The sequence below is a fragment of the Pelecanus crispus genome, chromosome 9, assembly GCF_030463565.1.
Source record: "Pelecanus crispus isolate bPelCri1 chromosome 9, bPelCri1.pri, whole genome shotgun sequence".
Classification (NCBI taxonomy): domain Eukaryota; kingdom Metazoa; phylum Chordata; class Aves; order Pelecaniformes; family Pelecanidae; genus Pelecanus; species Pelecanus crispus.
In genome coordinates this window covers 12371676-12391250 of record NC_134651.1, presented here as the reverse complement: position 1 = coordinate 12391250, position 19575 = coordinate 12371676, and the positions used below count along the sequence as shown (strand labels likewise).

The 19575-nt window shown below is 38.4% G+C and overlaps 1 protein-coding gene across 3 annotated transcripts in view; it reads left to right on the top strand.

Annotated features, from left to right (window-relative positions):
• The window catches only part of ARMC9 (armadillo repeat containing 9), a 60904-nt gene extending 44972 nt beyond the window's left edge, over positions 1 to 15932 (top strand). For 2 of the 3 annotated variants that reach the window (XM_075716447.1, XM_075716445.1), the window contains 8 exons: positions 461 to 584; positions 2500 to 2639; positions 3457 to 3533; positions 5526 to 5600; positions 6876 to 6966; positions 8289 to 8344; positions 14950 to 15054; positions 15813 to 15932. In XM_075716447.1, the coding sequence (XP_075572562.1) occupies positions 461 to 584; positions 2500 to 2639; positions 3457 to 3533; positions 5526 to 5600; positions 6876 to 6966; positions 8289 to 8344; positions 14950 to 15054; positions 15813 to 15932 (788 nt within the window). The remainder of the gene's footprint in view (positions 1 to 460; positions 585 to 2499; positions 2640 to 3456; positions 3534 to 5525; positions 5601 to 6875; positions 6967 to 8288; positions 8345 to 14949; positions 15055 to 15812) is intronic. The other variant, XM_075716446.1, reaches the window with a different exon arrangement.
• Positions 15933 to 19575: the final 3643 nt, after the last annotated feature.

Genomic DNA, 19575 nt, shown 5'->3' with positions numbered 1-19575 from the left:
GTTTGGTTGCATACATATGCAGCTTTGTATCTCTGCCTGTCCCAAATTAGCTCTTGGTTTGGTGCTACTTAAGGAGCTAACTACTGCTAGGAACTGAAATCCCATTTAAAGTCAGTAGCAGTAGGGCACCTAACTTTCCAGAGCACTTCGGACATCTCTGTTCATTACCTAGAGAATGTAAAACTGTGATAGATCAGAAAGCATGTACTGAAAGAAGGATAGTGGATTCTGTGTGGTACTAACTTGGCAAGTGGGGGCCTCTAATGCCCCAAGTGGCTGGATTGAATGCAACTGGTCTGCTAGACAACTCATTTGTGCAGGTTTGTCTGGGTCTTGGCACAAGATAGTGGCTTGTCAAGAAGAAACTGAGGTCAATCCTACTTACTTTTCCAAGGAGAGGGAGCTTTTCTGTCATAAGCTGGTATCTCAGCATCTGTTCTTTCATCGCTTTTTGCACCAGGTCGTGTCTACCTTTCTCAGAACCCAATGTTGCTGCGAATGCTGGAAGAGAGACTGAAAGCTGAAGACAAGGATTCCCTTACATGGGAGAATGTTCTGGGGGCTCTGCAGAAATTCAGCCTCAGGTGATGAAAGCACAGCACGCAGTGGTGACAGCAGGAGAGGAAATGCAGGCTACTTAGGCTCTGTTCAGGGAGGAAAGAAGAGCACTTGATTTTCCCATAACAATCATCAGAACCTCTGATGACTGATGAAAGCAGTGTTGTTTGTTATGGAGGAGAACTCAGTTTTGCTGACTGAATTAACCTGACTTCCTACCAGCTGTCAAGACTCAAGTAAATGTACATCTGCCATAGCATTGTGTGCTTGTATTCCTTAATTGAACAAAGTGAAAATCTTAATGTAGAAAGTTCTGAAGATTCTGTGTAGAAAAAAAGAGTTGCATTACATTCCAAAGCACAAGGTTTTCATTATCCTTTTTGCAAACATTTTTCAGGGATTTCATCCTCATCCTGTTGATCCTATTTCCTGGAGCTGTATATGCATGGGCTGTCTTGTTTCTTACTTTTGTATTAGCAGTCTGACTCAAATGCCCACCACAAAAGAAATACTATGCAAAAGCAGTAAAGGGCATGATGTTGCTCGCATTTATCAAATAAACACGACCTAGGAACTCTGTTTTCACAGTACTCAGGAGGAATATTCAGCCCTGAATAGTTAACTAAATGTAAGGAGGTAGATGGATGTGTTTAGCTCTTGTTATTTTAATTCATGTTTCTTCTAATTTAAGACTGCAAGTGTTGGGGTTTTTTTTATTTGTTTGTTTGGCTTGTTGAAGAATGAGGGCTGCTTTTGGGTTTGCCTCATTTAGAACTTGTCTGGATGCAGCACATGCAAATGTGCTTTGGGTAAAATTCTGGACTGCTTCCTGACATGATACCTTATACATATTTGAAATGAAAGAGAATGAATCTTCATACCCTACTGCTTGAAATCCTAAACCAATCTTAGAGAAAATTATTTTTCTATTAAAGCGGTTGTTGATAGTACAAATTAGTTTGAATTTTGGGACCTAGGCACTAAGCTACTGAAAATTTGAAAGTTTTTTACTTTCTAAAATATAACAGATAATCTTGTAGAAGATTAATTCCAGATACTTGACATAAGGGACTCTTGTTTTTTAATGTGTGGTCAGATGCTCCCTTGTTTTGCGCAGTCCATGCCATAGACCTACTGCAAGATCCAGGACTGAGAAAGTGTATGAGCTTTCAAGAGCAATCCAAATCCTAGGTACTAAGACCAGGAAAACACCTGCTTTGATCTTTATAATTTAGACTTACTGCCCATTGGAAATAATGTGATTAAAAATGGTGATCTTCAGTAAGACCTTTCTACCAGTATATACTTCTTTTTTGTATTGTAAAGCGAGGAATTCCTGTTATAGGAGATCACAGTTGACCACCTGCCACTTTATTCAGTATACTCTTCGAGGGCAACTACAGGATGAGTTAAAAGCATATGTGATTTAAGAATCTCTAGAGAAAAGAGCGAATAGATTTAAGCAAAAAATCTTGTTTGTCAAATCAACAGTACAAAAGTGCTATGGCTACCTATGGCAGAGGAAGCAATTAATTTGTTTTATGGGTCTGTTGTGTGTAGCTGGCTTTTTTTACCAATTTTAAGACAACTGAAAATGCAATTTTAGGTGGAGTTAGAAGCCTTAGAAAACAATGAAAAAACCTCAGCAGTTTGCAGGTTTAAAAAAAACAAAACAAACCACAAAAAAACCCAACCCACCCAACAATATTTTAGTCCTCTAACCTTATGGGAATCTGCATCTTCAATTTCTTCAGGCTTTGTTAATTCTTTAGTTTAATTGATAATGCCAAAATGGGTAGGTTTGGGTTTTTTTGTTGGCAGGCTAGTGTATAGCACGTTGATGAAGTAGGGTTTTAATGTGCTTATATTAGCTATAAATGTATTTGAAAGCTTTTTATGATGTGGTCTGATTTTTGTGGGCTTTTTGTTTTTTAATCCTAGGCGTGCACTGCAGTCAGCAATGATCAAAGATGGGCTCATTTTCTGGCTGGTTGATGTCCTAACAGATACAGAATGCCTGTCTGATTACACACTGGAGTATTCTGTTGCCTTGCTCATGAATCTTTGTCTGCGGAGTGCAGGTGTCTTACATTTTGAATTACAACCTTATTCCAAGAAATGGATAGGGAAGACTGTGAATCCTTTTTTCTGATACACCTGGATTCATTCAAGTGACTATAATTAGTAGCAGGGACTCATATAACCAGAGATATTTGAGTGTTATAACCAATGCTTTTGAGCAGATCTCTTTCCCAAGAATCCCATACTATGGAGGTTAGCTTGACCCAAATCTAAAGAATTAAGAAAACAGTTAATCAATGGAATCCTCTAAGATTTGATTCTTTTTTTGTATCCGTATGTGAGGACTTGCCATTCCAACATTCTAGGCCCACATTTCAAAGGACACTTCTTACTTGCGTAAGAGATTTGTTTGAGTAAAAGGAAGTCAGAACTGAGTTGATCAATAATAGCAAGGAGCTTAACCTTCACCTTGTGGAGTGAAATACTTGCATGCTTCGCTTCTATAACACCGAAATTCCCCCCAGGAAACTAAGGTCCTGTCTATATCCAAGAGACTTAAAAGAAGCTTAAAGTAAGTTTCCTTTTAAAAAGGAAAGTAAGGTAAGGGTGAAAAATCAACTGCTTGCCATAAGCAAAGTAATGTCTTTGTTAAGCTTTTTAAAATCCCTTTGTGTTGCATCCTGTCCAAGATTACAACTGTATAAATCCAGAGTAACTCCACTAATTTCAGCTCAGTTATGCTGAGCAGCATTTGGCAGGGACAAGGAACAGTATTGCTCTGTGTAAATTATATTTAGTGCTGATTTTAAGAAGTAAGCAGCTTGCTCTGATCTGTTACTTTTTTTTCAAGCATATTTATGTTTTCTCCCTTTGTAGGGAAGAAAATGTGTGCAAGGATTGCAAACCATGTGCTCAAAGTTCTCTCTGATCTTCTTGGCCATGAGAATCATGAGGTATTTGTACAGCGAACTTTGGGTTAAGGAAAAGGTGGAAAGAAAAATTAAAGATAAAAAAAGACAAGAAAGGAAGAAATGAAAAAAACTAAATTGGCTTTGTTTCCCTTATTAGACCCATGTGTAATTATGTTCCATGAAATTTTCCTAAAATTCACAATTATGTAACTTTTTTCTTGTTGGGCACTGGTCTTTCTAGACATAATTATGTCTTCTGTTAACAAATGTTGGCAGCTAAGAATGAAAGTCGTTTAGATGCATAGTTATCATGCAGCCCATGTGCCTTCTTGATTGCAGTTTCTGATGCTGTTTAAATGTCATCTCACACCAAATCATCTCAAGCTTAACTAGTTCATTAGATGAACAATGTGTGGTGCAATCCATTATGCAAAACATCAGGTGCAAAGAAGCAAATTTGCTAGTAGTTTTAAGGAATATTATAAGAAAGCAGTACACCTGTGACATTCAAGCCCTAATATGTTTTTATCTATCACTTCATTTAACCTGCCACTTAACCCTTTTGTGGTTCAAGTTTCTTTTCTGTCTCCAGACATGCTTGCATCTTAGATGCTAAACTAAACTACCTCAGAGGAAAATGCTAAAAATTATTAGTTATTTCTACGTAAAGCTTTTCAACACATCACTCTGATATCTGCTGTCTGCTATATAAAGCATTGTTTCAGCTGTCTCTGCAGAGGGTCACTTCTTTAACCATGGAGTAAAATTCAAGGCAGGAGAAAATGTGGGCAAATATTGTATGAAGTTGAAATCATAGGGAGGCAGAATTCTGGATTGATTCCTTGGTGATTGTGCAAGGTGCAATGAAATACAAACTCTGGTGCCTCATGTTTATATGCAATGATTGTATCATCAGGTTTTTTGTTTATCACTTAAACTGAAAATAGAGAATAAATTTGAATGAAAGGTTTACTCCATGTTTTGGGAATTCATTAGAAGATGTAGATCAGTTCTTTACTAGCACTGTTTTGATTAAGATGAAACTTGGCATACCTTTATTGTACTGTTTCACTTTTTTATGAATGATGACAGTTAATACAGTACATACTAATACAAAATAACATCCCAGTCCCTAGACTGAAGTATTTAGAAAATGCTGTCATAGTGCAGAAGTCTGTGCCTTAGAATGGCCTTGAAATTTCTCTCAGAGGGTGCATTCTTACAACCTAGTTTATAGCAGCGCAGCTGATAGAAGTTTTGTTATCAAAGGTAGACGGCAGTGCTCTTGGGTGCCAGGAGAGCTTTCTGAGAAGCTGTGGACTCCTTGTGTAAATCCCAGTCCCTTATCTCTCTTTGCTTCCCCTGCTCCCAGCCTAGCTCATTGCTCATTTTTCCAAGGGTATAGACAGAGGATGACTGGAAATCTTAGTGCTCCAACAGTAACTGGCCAGTACAAAGGGTCACATAAGTGCTGATAAAACTAGTTTGGCAGATCTGGTGGCTTTGACTAACCATAATACAGAGCTTTCATGTTAGCTGTTTTTCTTCCTCTGGTGAGGGATAGTAACAGGCAGCAGAGTGAGAGGATGTTTGAAGCTACCACAGCTTTTACCATCCTGCCTAAGGCTACAATGCTTGAAGCCTGTCTTGAGCTCATGCTGACACAGTCTTGTCCCTGTTCTTTGTCCTGTTTTTTTTATACTGCCAGTAGCGTTTGTCAGACACTAACCTTCTTTGGGTTTTGTTTTTTTGGGTTTTTTGTTTTGTTTTGTTTTTAGGGCTGGGTCAATTTGCAAGAATACATTTTCAGAAGGGGCGGGGGGGAAATCTGCATGCAGCAGTACTGATTTAGATCAACCATATCGCATTATATTTGCATCCTAAAAGTTCACTGCTTCCCAAGGAGGGGGGGGGTTGGAAGTGCAGGCTAGCCTGATTAAACTCTTCTGCATCTTCACTCTTAAATTTTGTTTATAGTCAACTGGGGTGAATGTAAGAGTTTTTCTCAGTGGTATGACTATTTTTTCCTCTTAGATACAACCATATGTGAATGGAACACTGTATAGCATTCTTGCCATCCCTTCTGTCCGAGAAGAAGCCAGAGCAATGGTAAGAAGTGCTGCTTTGCATAGCACAAAGATCAATACATATGCCAAAGATGGCGTGCACGCAGGTACCTGTTGAGCAGCGTGCAGCAGGGTTGTGAGGTAGGAGCCATGGCATTTGAGAAGGAAATCCACAAGAGGCCCTCCACCTCTGATATTCAGGCAGGCATGAGTGTATGTCTCAAACACTTTTGCCATATTTGCTGGTCTTTTCCCAGAAGTGGAGCCCCAGCAGTGTGAAGGATTCTATCTAAATTATATATTAAAGGTGTTATTTTAGAATAGTGTTGTCCATCTAGCATTTTGTAGACTGGATGTGGCCCAGGAGATGCTTTCAGCTGACTTGCTACTTCTTTCCCTTATTTAACTTACTATACACCAGTGAATAGCCACTAAGTGGATGAGTTCCTCTTGTTGCTCTTGTTTCTGCCTGGTATAGACATGGTTAGCTGGGGAAGGCAGCAGGAGGAAGGTTTTAGCAGAACTAGGAATTGATCTTCCGTGAAAGTTAGTCTAATGGTAATGAATGTGTTTTGACTTCTGGATTTGAGGAAGCCACTCCTGGGACAGCAGTGTATCTTTATATCTTAAGGATTAACCTAGAGAGTTATGCAGACATAGAATCATAGAATGCTTTGGGTTGGAAGGGACTTTTAGAGGCCATCTAGCCCAACCCCTCTGCAGGGAGCAGGGACATCTTTAACCGGATCAGGTTGCTCAGAGCCCCATCCAACCTGACCTTGAATGTTTCTAGGGGTGGGGCCTCCACTACCTCTCTGGACAACCTGTGCCAGTGCTTCACCAACATAATTGTTGTCAGATGTTTTACCTCACAAAGCACAGAGGATTGGAAGTCATCTTAAATGAATAAAGATACAACATGAAGCCTATAAGGGGCCACAAAGAGAAACTGGGTTTAAGAGAAGGTCAAAGTCGGTCCTGCTTTTTGCTTTCCTTCTCTGAACCTTGCACTGTTGTATCTATGAAAACAAATTTGCCCTTTGTACTGTGTTCAGAAGGCAGAAGCAGCAGATCTGTTGTAAAAATTTGCTGTTCATCATGGATACTTCTGTATTTAAACCTAGAAGCAATCTAGACAGCATATTTCTTTTGTCTTTGGGAAGCGTATAGACAAAATGGAGTGCTTAGAGCTGGACATGGTGGTTTGTTTCACACTACCTTTGTTTTTCCTGACAAAACAATGACATTTTAGCTAACAAAACTCTGTCACTGTGGTCACATGAAATACTAATCTAGCAATGTTTTCCACTACATCCAGGGAATGGAAGAAATTCTGCGCTGCTTTATCAAGGAAGGAAATGCAGAGATGATCCGACAGATTGAATTTATTATCAAGCAGCTCAATTCAGGTCAGAAGAACAGATGCAGCTATCTGAGCTATAAATCTTTCACAAAAGCCATAAGAAAGCTCATGTTTTTACTTGGCATTGAAACTCTCAGAGAATAACAATAGTGTGATGGTCTGAGAGAGGGTGAATAGTGAATGTTAGGATTTGAATGTCAGATGTGTTTTAAAATTTCCTTTTGTGTTACAATTCTAAAGAAGAAATAAAAGGCTGAGTAGGTCTAAATTCCAAAGTTTTGGGACTGTAAATAGAATGACCTTGACTGTTTTCTTTCATGCTCATGGCCTCACAGTAATGAGAGACTGCTGTCAACTGCAAAAATAAACAGGTGATACAATTTGTAAAGCAGGATTTAGGGACTAGGTCTGTATCTGCTCACCTCTTGCTCTATTGAGGAGTGTAGCTTTGTTAATCTGAAATGGCTTATCCTGAACAGGGGGCAGAGACCACCCTTTTTTGAGAGTTTTTTGATGGGTCTTAGGAGTTGTAGATGCTGTGTTAGTACAGACAAGTATGAGGAGGTGGAATATTTATTGTATTTGCTGTTCCCTGTGGCTGAATGGAAGGCTGAAGAAAGAGAAAGCAAATAACGAAAAGGAGGTGAATTTTGATTAAATCTTTCTGTACAGAAAAAATAGAACAAGTTTGATTGCTTTCTTTGGCTTTTGGAAAGAGCAGAAGACAGCATATCTTATGGTCCTAGCTTGTAAAAGAACAAATAAAGTATTTAAGCACTATATTGCCACTATGCAATATTTGTTCATCAAGGTTATAGAATTGCTCCTTTTCTACCTGTGAATGGTATTTTTAAAAGGTTTTGTCTGATTGGTGAGTAAAAGTTGAGCATACAGATTTCCAGTATAAGCCTGGCTGCTTTTTTCTAAGGGAAATGAGTTTGTCCAAAAGCCACAATAAGTATTTTATGTATTATCTTTTTATGTATAAAAGCAGTATAATATTGGACTGTTTGCAGGGAGATGTAGAGTCTTTTATTAAAAATTAATTGAAAAATAGACAAACTTGCAAGTGCACATGCTTTCATTCAAGTCTTGTTGGTAAATACAGAGACATCATAGTGGGATTTATGAGAAAAGAACTATTCCAGAGTGTTTCTGTTTCTGCCATTTTACCAAATATGAATTTATCTTGGTGATTTCTAGAATGCTTTATAGAGCAAATAATTCCAATAGTTGTCCCGAAAAGAATGGGATGTTTGTATGGGAAGCAAGCTAAATCTTACTGTTGTAAAAAAGGAGCAATAACTAGAGATTCTGTTAAGTTGCACAGGTATTCTTACAGCATTTTGTTTTGCTTCTTTCTAGAAGAGCCATTAAATGATAGTATTGTGTCTGATGATGAAGAGGAAGAGGAGGATGAGGAAGTAAGTTTAAAGGCCTTCAGGCACCTTCTAGAAAAATCCTTAACCTTCTAGACAGAAAATATTTGTGTCAATAAGCCAGACTTTGATTTTTGGGGTGGTTTTTTGTTGTTGTTTGGTTTGGGTTTTTTTACTTTTATGTAATTACCAGGGTATATTAACAAGAAAATTGGATCTGTTTCCATTACCTTATCTTCATTTGAAGTCCTACTCTTTAATTTTGGCAAGTCACCACCTCTGTGATAAATAAAGGATTATATCTTGAAATAAGTAAAGAGATGAGTCGTAACTCTCTGTATGTAATGAAGGAAAACAGTAATTACAAATTAAGAAATAAGTCCCATAAAAAGAGAAAATTAAAAAAAAAGAAAGTAAGCATGAGAAACTGTCATAGTAGATATAAACTGGTCAGCTGTGTATTTCTAGCTCTGCTAATAAACGCATTTTATACTAATACTTCACCATTTTTTAAGAAGCTGTCTGCATAGAATAATGGGATCCCAGGTGTAGACAACACAGCATATTTGGTCATCTAAATTAACAAGCAAAGCAAGGTGTAAATGATGCAAGGGAAATGTTAAACCCAGTCTTCACTGGTGATGTTACTATTGCTATGTTGCCATAAGTGCGGGGGGAGGGGGGGGGGGGGGTGTGAAAATACACTGTGTAGGCAGTTACATGGGAGTTTTAGCTGAAAGAAGTCTACCACATAGCACTTTTATTGAAAAGTCTTGCATGAGGCATTTAAAAGAACAGCTATGGTAGATGTCTTTGGAATAGTGTTTGAACATATTTAGGTGGGTGTATATGTGCACATACGTTTATCTCATGTATCTGCCCTGAAGAGGTCAGTGACATTGAGAGTTGGTGATCTCTGCAAAACGTTCTTGTATTAGAAATATTACTTGAGATCATGTTTACTGAAAACCAAGTTTTTAGACAAAAAATAAGTTTTTGTCCTGAACCAACAAAGAATAAAACACATAAAACTTACCAAGTCAGTTGCGTCCACATTCTACTAGCTTGTTGCACATTAACGCAAATGCTAGTGAACACTGACAACCATGCTACAGTGTAAAACTTGCCTTGTTACTGCAGGGTGACTTGAGTGCATTTTCAAGTGCACGTTGAGCCTTTTATGTTTTGAAAGTGGAGAAAAATGTAAGTATCCTGCTTGTAAAAGGTGTGGTGCGCTCTCAGCTGCCATGAAACGCAGCACCTTGCAGGATCCAGCCTTTGCCTGGCAGTGTCCAGGGAAGTTTTGTACTGGTTGCATTACTTAGCTAATTTCTGTGTTGTGGCACAATAGGTGGTGAACATGTGAACAAATTACCCTTGTGACTTTATCTAAATTTACAGCGATGTGGAAATTCTAAGTTTAGAGCTACAAGGAAGTTTTATTTAACAATGGGCTCTCCCCCTTTTGTTCTAAGCGTGTACAGTAAACTGTTTTTTTTTTTCTAATAGGATTAGATTATTGTAATTGTTTCACCTTCTGCAGTCCTGAAGTGAGTTTTCAGTAATCTTTCCACTCCTCCCACCCAGAATCAGTGCCTGATGTGCAAGGTGGGGTTTCTGGGGATTAATCATTATAACATCCCTTTGTTTAATATCCTGCTTAACACCCTTTAACTCATGTTCCAAGACTTTGAGTGTCTTATGTGTATCATGAGAATCCAAGGTGGTTATATTTTCTCTTGAACTCTAGTGTACTTTTTTGTTTTGTTGGCAAGGCACAGAGATAAGGAACTCCTTCATGAAAGGTGTGGCATTGAATTGCATGATAGTGTTGAACACTTTAATTACTTTATCTGCTCTTGGGATGAAAGGAACGTGAATTCTCCTATTCAGTCATACCCCCTAGACAAGTTGTTGCTGCTCACAATCCCTAGCCAAGGGTCTAGGTCAAATTTTGAAATGCATTGTTACCACTGAACCATCATGTGATTAAAATGGACTTCTGTTACTTCTTATTATTTGACTCAAAAATAAGAGTAGGCTTTTGAAACAGAGAAATGTCTGATTCCAGTTTTTCATTAGCTTTGCCATTATATTAAAAAGAGAAAGTCTCATTAAGCCAATTTTAAAACTGTTTCTAGTGTAACATTAATTGTGGCACGTTCTAAATCCTTATTGCTCCTGGGAACTATAATTCTGTTCTGCTGCAAGGAGGCCTGGTTTCTTAGTCCCTCGGTTTCAAAAATATAGTATACAAACAGCATGGCAGAAAAATGCTACACCAAATATGTAATGTTGTTACTTTGTTAAATAAGCAAAGATTTGTTGACTCACTGCCTCAATGCTTGGAGCCCTTTTGTATTTTGGAAATGCTGTGAGTTATTGTTCTGTGATGGGGTTCTGTGATAACATCTGATGTTGTGATCTAGCAACAGAAAGTTTTGTAAAACTGTATCAGAAGTCTTGCCTTTACGTAACTTTAAACAGACTGAATATATTTCAGAATACGTCCATATATTGGCAATTTAATGACATGCATTCAAACTGCTTACTGATATTATAATGTGTTGCTGATCTACTTAATATTTATACCTTCACAACTTAAGAAACTACAAAAAGACTCCTTTATGCAGACTTAGTTTGCAGGTTTTGCCCCAGCTTTTATTGTTTCCAAGAGCATGCGAAGGTTCCCCATGCTGTTACTATTACCTTTCATGGTTTCTTGCTTTTATCTGTGTTTAATTTAGAGTTGTTGAATTCTGTCTTGGCTTTGAGCAGATCTTGTGGTAATGACTACTTTCTCCTAAACATTGCCGCCAAGATGCGGTTTAGCCTGTTGGAGGATAATTCTGGGATTTCTAAGGGCATCGTACACTCAGAAATTTAAGATTCTGTAATGTGTAACATTGGAGCACATAAACTGAATAAAAAAATGGCTATGTGTATACTGTTATTCAGAAATAAATTGGCTTTCAGGTTTGTCTGCTGAGCTTTAAATTAATTAGTGTAGAGCTCAGGATGCAATGGCTTCTGGTGTACATACCCACCTTCATTATGTTAGCCATCTGTGCTATGTTGACACCCACAGTCACAGTGTGTATTTTCTGGTGCTTAATAGAATAGTCTCTCAACTGTTCTGTTAAATATTAATTTAATTTATCATCAGAATTTGATCTTTACGTTTGCTTTTTATTTGTCTTGGACCATCTTTAAAAGCTGCTTGTAAAAGTGAGTATGTGATATCGTAGCTCTAATTCAAAAGTTTAGTTATAAAATTGAGCTACATTAGATAACTGTACAGTGACAATTTATCAGACACCCTCTGATCCCCCATCACTCAGCACCTGGCAATAAAATCAGTAAACTGCAGTGTGAAAGCACACTTCAGCTAGAGAGTATATCAAAAGAAAGAGAGCTTAATCACAGACCTAATCGCAGGACTTCAAGCCATTATGTTAAAGGACTTAGCTGCCAATGTCTGCTGCAGCCTGCGAGCAATGGTGAACAGGGCACCAATTGTGTTATTTCAGCGGTGGAATGATGGCATGTCTGTCGAAGCTCTTTTTCTGTACAAGGAGGCAGAGGAAGGACACGCTCACGCTCAGTTACCTGGTATGTTAAATAACATCAGGGAGCAAGGCTGGCAGGGAGAGGTACTTCCCAGAAACTGGTGTTCTCTGTCTGACAGAATGTGTCAACCAGAATATTTGAAGAAGTGGAACCTGGGGAAACCAAGGCGATCTGTGAGGAGAAGTTAAATACATCATGTATGCAGAGAGCTGGATGAAAGAGCAGGGTGATGCTCTGACTGTAACATGTAAGACTGTACCCAGGTACAGTGTAGGCAGTCTTCTAAAAAGTATCCTTGCAGAAAACTGTTAGCTCTTGATGCTGCATTAACACACCATACAAAAAAAAAAAATTCCACTAGACTATTTATAAAGCTCATCCTTGCAATTTTTAATTTCTTTTTCAAACTACAGTATATTGAGGACTTTGGAGTGTGGGGGGTTTTTTGTTTTGCTTGGTACAGAAGATTGTTGCCTAGTCTACAAGTGTTTATTTGTGTTTTTCCATTATCTGGGTTATTTTTCACACCTACCCAGCTTCCCAGGTAATTAGGAGCTGATGGTAACTTACCTTGCCTTGGAGACAGAAGCAGCTTGAACATCTTCCTGAGGTCCTATACAGCCTTATGTTTTATGGCTGAGCATCTAGAGAATACATCTTTAGGAGGATGAAGAGGATGAACAATCTGGAATCTTCAAAGCACTTACAGAAGAACTAGTTTTTTTATTAAATCCATGCACGAACAAATACATTAAGGAAAAATTTTACTCTAAACCTTAGAGCAATGTGTGGATTATTGGCAGTATTTCTGTAACTGCTTCAGTTGTTCACATATAGGCATCTAATGTCTCTTAAGATTAACTACAGCATTGGAAGGACTTGCACAAGGCTGTCAGATATGACTTGGGACCTGTGGGAGGCTTGTGCCCTTTCAGAGCCGCAGTGGAAGACCAGGCAGGATATTTCAAAGTAGAACTGGATGGTGCTGTGGGCTGAATTGAGCCCTTTGTGTGTGTACTTTTTATCTCTGCTTGAGCAATGAGAATAACTAAATCAAAACAAAAATTATGTTTTTTAAGCCATTTGATACAGAGGTCATTGAACTTGAAAAAAGGCAAGCCTGTAGAGCTCTGGGGAAGCCGATACCTACTTGGTCTGAGTGATGGTAGTCTCGTTGTTTTGCACCAGACGAAGACTGGAATCAGTCGGCCATTTCCGTCGTAGGAAATACCTTCCCTGTAGACACTTCCAATGCTTTTTTCCTCATGCTGTTTTTGCATCTGTCCAAGCATCAATATTATTGGCTAATCTTTGTGGCAGAGGGTATTTCTTACTTTGGCTATTTAAAACTATTTGAGTCTAAATCTCACTAGAGCAAAACTGGTTTTCCTTTTCTTTGTGCTCTGGGGCTCATCAAAGTTCAGCGGCCATTGTTTTTAATGGAGTTTATGTCAGGCTCTCTACTATTACAATATACCTTATTAGAATGATTCATTTACTTTTCTGACAGTCTTTTACATTTACTGTCACAACCTGTTTCAAAAGCAAAGCACATTTTCTTCATCTGGGGTGGGTCTTATTTAGGGTATCTTGTGCAGCACAGAAGAGAATTCTTTTCAGTAGCAAAACACAACCAAAAATCTTGTTCTTGTATTACTACTTCTGGGTTGCTGGAGGAGTCCCTCAAACTTTAAAATTTCCTGGCTTGTAGCTCTGTAGAAGCTACAGAACTTCCATGAAAGCTGAATCACCCATTGTTATACTAGAAATAGGCACAGGCGAGTGAATTCTTGGTACTTTTCACTTGAGAGGTTGATCACATTTGGTTTTTGTGGAATAAAGTCAACAGAGGATTGTTACCTTCTTGTATGATGTTTGTATCCTAAAGTACTGATTCCAAGAATTTTGTATCAGCCCCATATTGTCAGCTTTAAAGCTTCCTTGCAAACCTGAGTAGCTGCTGCTGCTGCTTCACGTTGCTCTAAAACCAGCTGCTGTCATACCCCCATCGTCTCACCTTTCAGGAACCACTGCTTGAGGAGGGGTTTTGAATGCCCAGAAATAAGGAATTTTTTTTTTCTTGAATGATTAAAAATTATGCCTCTATTTCTTTAAAAAGAGTAATAAAATGGTTTGGGCTTTTTTTTTTCCTTCTGGGGGAATAAACAGCAACAAATTAGTTCAGTGTTTTTGTCAAGGTAGAGGGACATGCTGCAAAGTGTTGAATATGCATATGGGCATTTTGATCTCATGGAATGCTAGTATTATATTCAGGAAAGACTATGAATTGTTTTAAGGTGTACTTACTTTATTTTTACTGCTAGTTGTCATAGTCTAACTTAAATTTATGCTTTTATTACTGTCAGATGATACTGATACATAACAGGATCCAGACAAGTTTTCTATCAAGTTTCCTACTATCCTCTTTGCTTGAATGATAACTTTCTTGTGCCCTTTCTTTTCTTTTTTTTGGGATTGACTTACCTTAAGTTTCGGTTTTGTTTTTTCTTAAAACAAGGGTAGCATTTTCTTAGCCTCCAGTGTGGCTGAGAAATGCCATCAGGTTGGGTTTTTTTTAGTCTGTACTGTATGACTAGATTGAATTGGGCAGATCTGCAAAAACTAAAACTCCAAACTTCATACCAGCTGCTTGTTAAGGACAGAGCATTGCGTCTCTTCAGACTAGCATGCAGTGTTCTATGAAGATACTAATGACTGAAATTTTTCCTGAGCCTTTATTAGGTCAGGCAAGGAATAATTATTTGGGGTTGGAAATTTGAAGGAGAACAACTTTTGAGATGGATACTGTACTTTTTGGGGTAGCATTTGTGGAAAAAGTGGTAGGGGTTTTTTTCTTCTCTCAGGATTCTTTAGTTTCTGGTTATATCAAAAGTTTAGGTGAGTTTGTCTTTAGGTGTGTGCTTTTTTGGTGGAAAATGCTTGTACATTACATGTGCAGTACTAAGAGTTATTTATCTGGACAGTACATATCATCCAAGTGATTACTGAAGTGAGAACTAAATATGAAGTGAAAACTCCTTGGAACCTGGGCTCAAATAACATGCATGTTGCTGTTGCAGGATGACCATGACATCATGGAGGCAGATCTGGACAAAGATGAGGTTTTGCAGCCTCAACTGGGAGAGCTTGCAGGAGAGAAGCTGCTAACAACTGAGTACTTGGGAGTGAGTACCACCCGTTAGGATCTTGAAATAAATTAATTTTCTGGATTAAGAGTTTAATTTCAGTACTTGCATCACTTTCTAAAATCTTTTCTTCAATTTGTTACTTGAAGAGCCGGATTCTACCTGCATAGCAGTCCAATCTTTCACAGTCTGTTTTATTAGCTGCTGTTCAGAACAAGTAGAATAAGTTTGAGAACAGTAGCTACCATTTCACAGGAGGTGGTCAGGCTGTGGCTTAATAATAAGCTAAAGGCAGCCTTAGGGTTCTAGTGCTACATCAGTGACTCTGTGGGCACGCAAAGCCAAGTGCTGAGCAAGTTAATACTGGAACACTCTGCTAGTCTGAAATTATTTTGAAAAAAAAAGTTGAAAAGTTAACTGCTCCTGCAGGCGTTATGCCAGATCAAGTATTGTGCGTCTTACCTCAAGCAGCAAAAACCATTAAGTAAAAAAGCATAAAGTTTGTATGAATGCCATTTAGTGTGCTGTGACTAATTTGAGATAAATGTGACTGTATGCCTTCTGGATCCTGGAGTCCCTAGGTCTACCAGTGCTGATGATGGAAAAGTGACCTGAGATAAGATGTCATGGAACAGCCTACACTGATTCCAGGCAATTTTGTCTAGTGACACCAGAATGCAACTTAGTTTCTGATACAACGTTTCTACAGAATTTTCTCTATGGCTCCAGTTACTTGTCTTTCCGCTGTGTTATCTTTTTTTCTTTTTTCCCCCATTTCTTTATTTCCTGTGTATCAGATAATGACTCATACTCCAAAAACCAAGAAGAAGCTGTTTCCTGGTGTCCATCAGAGTGTAGATGAGCCTCTCCAGAGACCTGTGACACCAGGTTATCACAGAACTGTGTACCTAATGTAAGTCCAAACAAATGAGACCAAGTTACATTTTTTTAAGCTCCTTTAAAAAACAAAACAACAAAAAAACCTCCAACAATGCCTGATAAATAAACCTTTTCTACTGAAAAGTCCATTGCCATTGTCATTCCTTAAAGATAATTTCAAAAAAAGAAAGGGGAGGAATATTGTAGGCAGAGAAAGGTCCATTGGCTAAGGTCACATGCTGGGAATAGTTGAGTAAATGTTACCTGATCAGATTGATTTAAATTTGCATTATATCCTGTGTGTTCATAGTCCTCTCATCTTCTCATAATATATTCTATTGGTAAGTTGCATGGAGTGTCTAAAATGCCTGGGATCTTCCACTTTATAAGCAAGAAAGAATACTGCTCTGGGGAGATTTTCTAGACACCCATAAGAGGACAGATTAAAAAGAAAATGGGAAAGACAAAAATCTTGTTATGTTGGATTTCCTGCTTTGGAAGAAATACATTTTCCAGTGGGAGGGTCTGTGACCCTTGCTCTTCCATGATTTGGGTCAGAGGTAGAAGGCTGCTTTGTAAATGGAATAAAGAAATCTTATAGTATAGAGCTCCTTGAATGTGCTCTGCCTTCTGTTAGAACAAGTATATCTTAGTCTTTTAATTTCTGAGATGAGACTTCTCCTTTTCACTGTCCTGACTGAGGAAATAAAATACCAATGAGATCTCAAATGATTTTTTTACTTTCGGTTGCATACAGTTTTTGGATTTGATCAAATCCAGGTGGCTATGATACAGGCAGCAGTTTATCATGAGGATTTAATGTTTTCATTTCTGCAGATACTTAAGCCATGAGACTACAAGTCACTGTAATGAAGTATGGATAATAGTACTCAAAAGTCACGGTATTGGTATAGCTAAATGTGTTAAAATGAATGGGTAACATGAAATACAATAGTGTAACAAAGGTAAAATGTGGAGGTGGTTCTTTGAAGAATGTATCAGTACTGAAGTCTGAAGACTGTCCCATGTCACCCCCCTGCCACTCTTTGCTTTCATGTTCTTATTTTCTATTTCTTAAAATACATTTCTTCCCCATTTCAGTGTGGAAGATCCATACAGAAAACAGAGAGGACTGATTTAGGCTGTAGTTACAGAGGTGTAGTTGAATCTGGTCAAAGTCTACTGTTTTGGATAGGGAGTGGTTGCAGCTTTATCTTGCCCACGTTTATTCCCCATCACTGTCTTATGCTGGCATTAGCATTCATACAAGCAGGTGATCTGACTGGGACCCCTCCTGAGTCATCCAAATATGTCTTTTTGGCATCTGTACCATTCATATGGGATTATATTGATTATGGTACCAGGGTCTTAGAATGGACAAGTGTGACATACCAGATCTGGGCATGGAAAAAGCCCTGGAAGACATTTCTTTTTTTTTTTTTTTTTTTTTTTTTAAAGGAAGATGAATGAAACACACACTTCCAAAGCAGAAAAAGAACCTTTGGCTATCTCAGGGCAGAATTTGTCTTGCACAGTCTTGATTTTTCTTCTGGGTACTAGCCTAGAAAAAATGGCATCTGTTTGAGCATGATGCCTAATTCTTCTGCTTGGTATAGACTGAATGCGGATTTGGAGTTTTTGCTTTGTGTCCTTTCTCACAGTGGTCAACTTTTGCACCATCATAATGTCCACAGCTTTTGCAAGCCCTCTCCCTATAAATTAAATGTATGTGTGTTTGTGTGTAAGAAGAAAACAGGAACTAATTAATATGAGCTCATATTAGTAGCATAGTGATTATCTAATAATTTTCCTGGAGTCCTCCAAAAGAGCTGCAGACCTTGAAAATCTAAACTGGCTAATACATGACTAAATATAAAGTGCCACTTTACTGCGGGGTCAGTGTTACCGAGTTCAAGGTCCCACTTTCCCTGCACAGTATTTTGACCATGGTGGGCTAGGAGACCTGGATGGATTCTGTGGAATTGGCTGTTAGGGTAGCCTTACAGCCTATTTAGAAAGTATTTTTCAGGAATAAATCTTAGTTACCACTGGACTGTCTAAGCATTATATTTCTGCTTTATAAGTGGAGAGAAAAACAAGCTTGTGAAAATGAAGTGACTTTCCTATGGGAAGTCAGAAAAACAGTGGCAGACCTGGGGAAGTGGCTTTTATTTCCTGGTGCCATGTAGTGCACTGCAATTTATGCATCAAAAATAATCTCTAGAAGTGATTGCGTGCCTCTCTTCACCACCACCTACCCAGGCAGTGTGTTTACTTAACAGTATCCCAAGATACTGGAGTGACGCTGGTCCCGTATTTTGTCAAAATTTGAATCTCCTTATGAACAGCTGTGCAGCTCATGCCTCCGCAAGACGGCTTCAGGTCACTGCTGGACACAAATTACAAACACCTTTCTACCATACTAGTTCTGGTAGCTTTGGGTCTAAGAGAAGTGTCAGTTTGCTGGTATGAAACAGTCTTTACAGATTGCCTCACTGTGCAAACTAGGGAGGAAAAATGTAAACAGCAGAAATCTAACATGGTGAAAATATGTGAAAATGAATTTCCCTCCTGCTCTGGCCAAATGGTAGAAACAATATGAGTGTTTGGTGCTCCCATGTTTTAAGTAGGAAGCATGAAATACCACCTTGCATGAGAAGTTTGTATTTTATGTCTAACTAATTTGCATGCAAGAAAACTGCAGTAAATAGATGAAGACATTCTTGAACTAGATTTTACAACAGAAAAGGACAAGCTTTGATGGCTTTTATGCTATTCTAATTTTAGTATGAATTCATTTACTAAAATAAGGAAATACGCTCTTAGGAAGCCTTGCAAGAGGAAGGCAATAACAGTGACCAAATCTTAGCTGCCTTAATTTGAAAGCAATATCTGAACTGGATGTATTTCCTATTTTAAATAATTTAAGTGGCTTGTGTTTGTGTCAGATGAAATGGCATGAAAAATGTCAGACTTTTTAGCCTCGTATGCAGCTCATCTACCTGGGGACAATCCAGGACAGTTGATATAAATTATCTGAAGTTTTGGATTCAGCAGAGCAGTTAAACTACATTAAAAATCTTTGTAAATGCTTGCATTCAGAATTGAATATAACTTGTTTGAAGCTCTTCATGTGAGACTCGATGTAACATATTCCTTTTTAAAAACATTGTGAAAGAGGAAGCAGTTGATAGAGACACTATAATGTATCTCTTTGAGTTGTTGGTTCATACCTCCAAAAGGGGGGGGGGGGGGGGGGGGGGGGGGGGGGCGGGGCACAGATTTCTAGTGCTGAATAGAGGTATTCACACAGAAAATTAATGCAGAATAGCCGCTGCACATGTAGCAACTATTCCATGCTAATTTTTCTATGACTTCCCAGTGCAGACAAGGCTCTAGTTACTTCAGATGAATTGTCATGGGATCCCTATATGGACAAGCTCTTGCTGTATGGAGCTGAGGAAGCCAGGAAATACTGGAAAGCTGCTTTCCCCCCCACCCCAAGACTCACTGGCTGAGATCACTCAAGGGGGACTGAACTACTTAATATTCTGATAGCTGTTTCCTTAGAAACTGATTTAGCTGTGAAATCATTAACTGCCTCCTTGGACTGCATCCTTTCTAATTAAAAATATAGTCTAGTTACCTTAACCTGATACTGTGCAGGGAAACTTTCTGTGT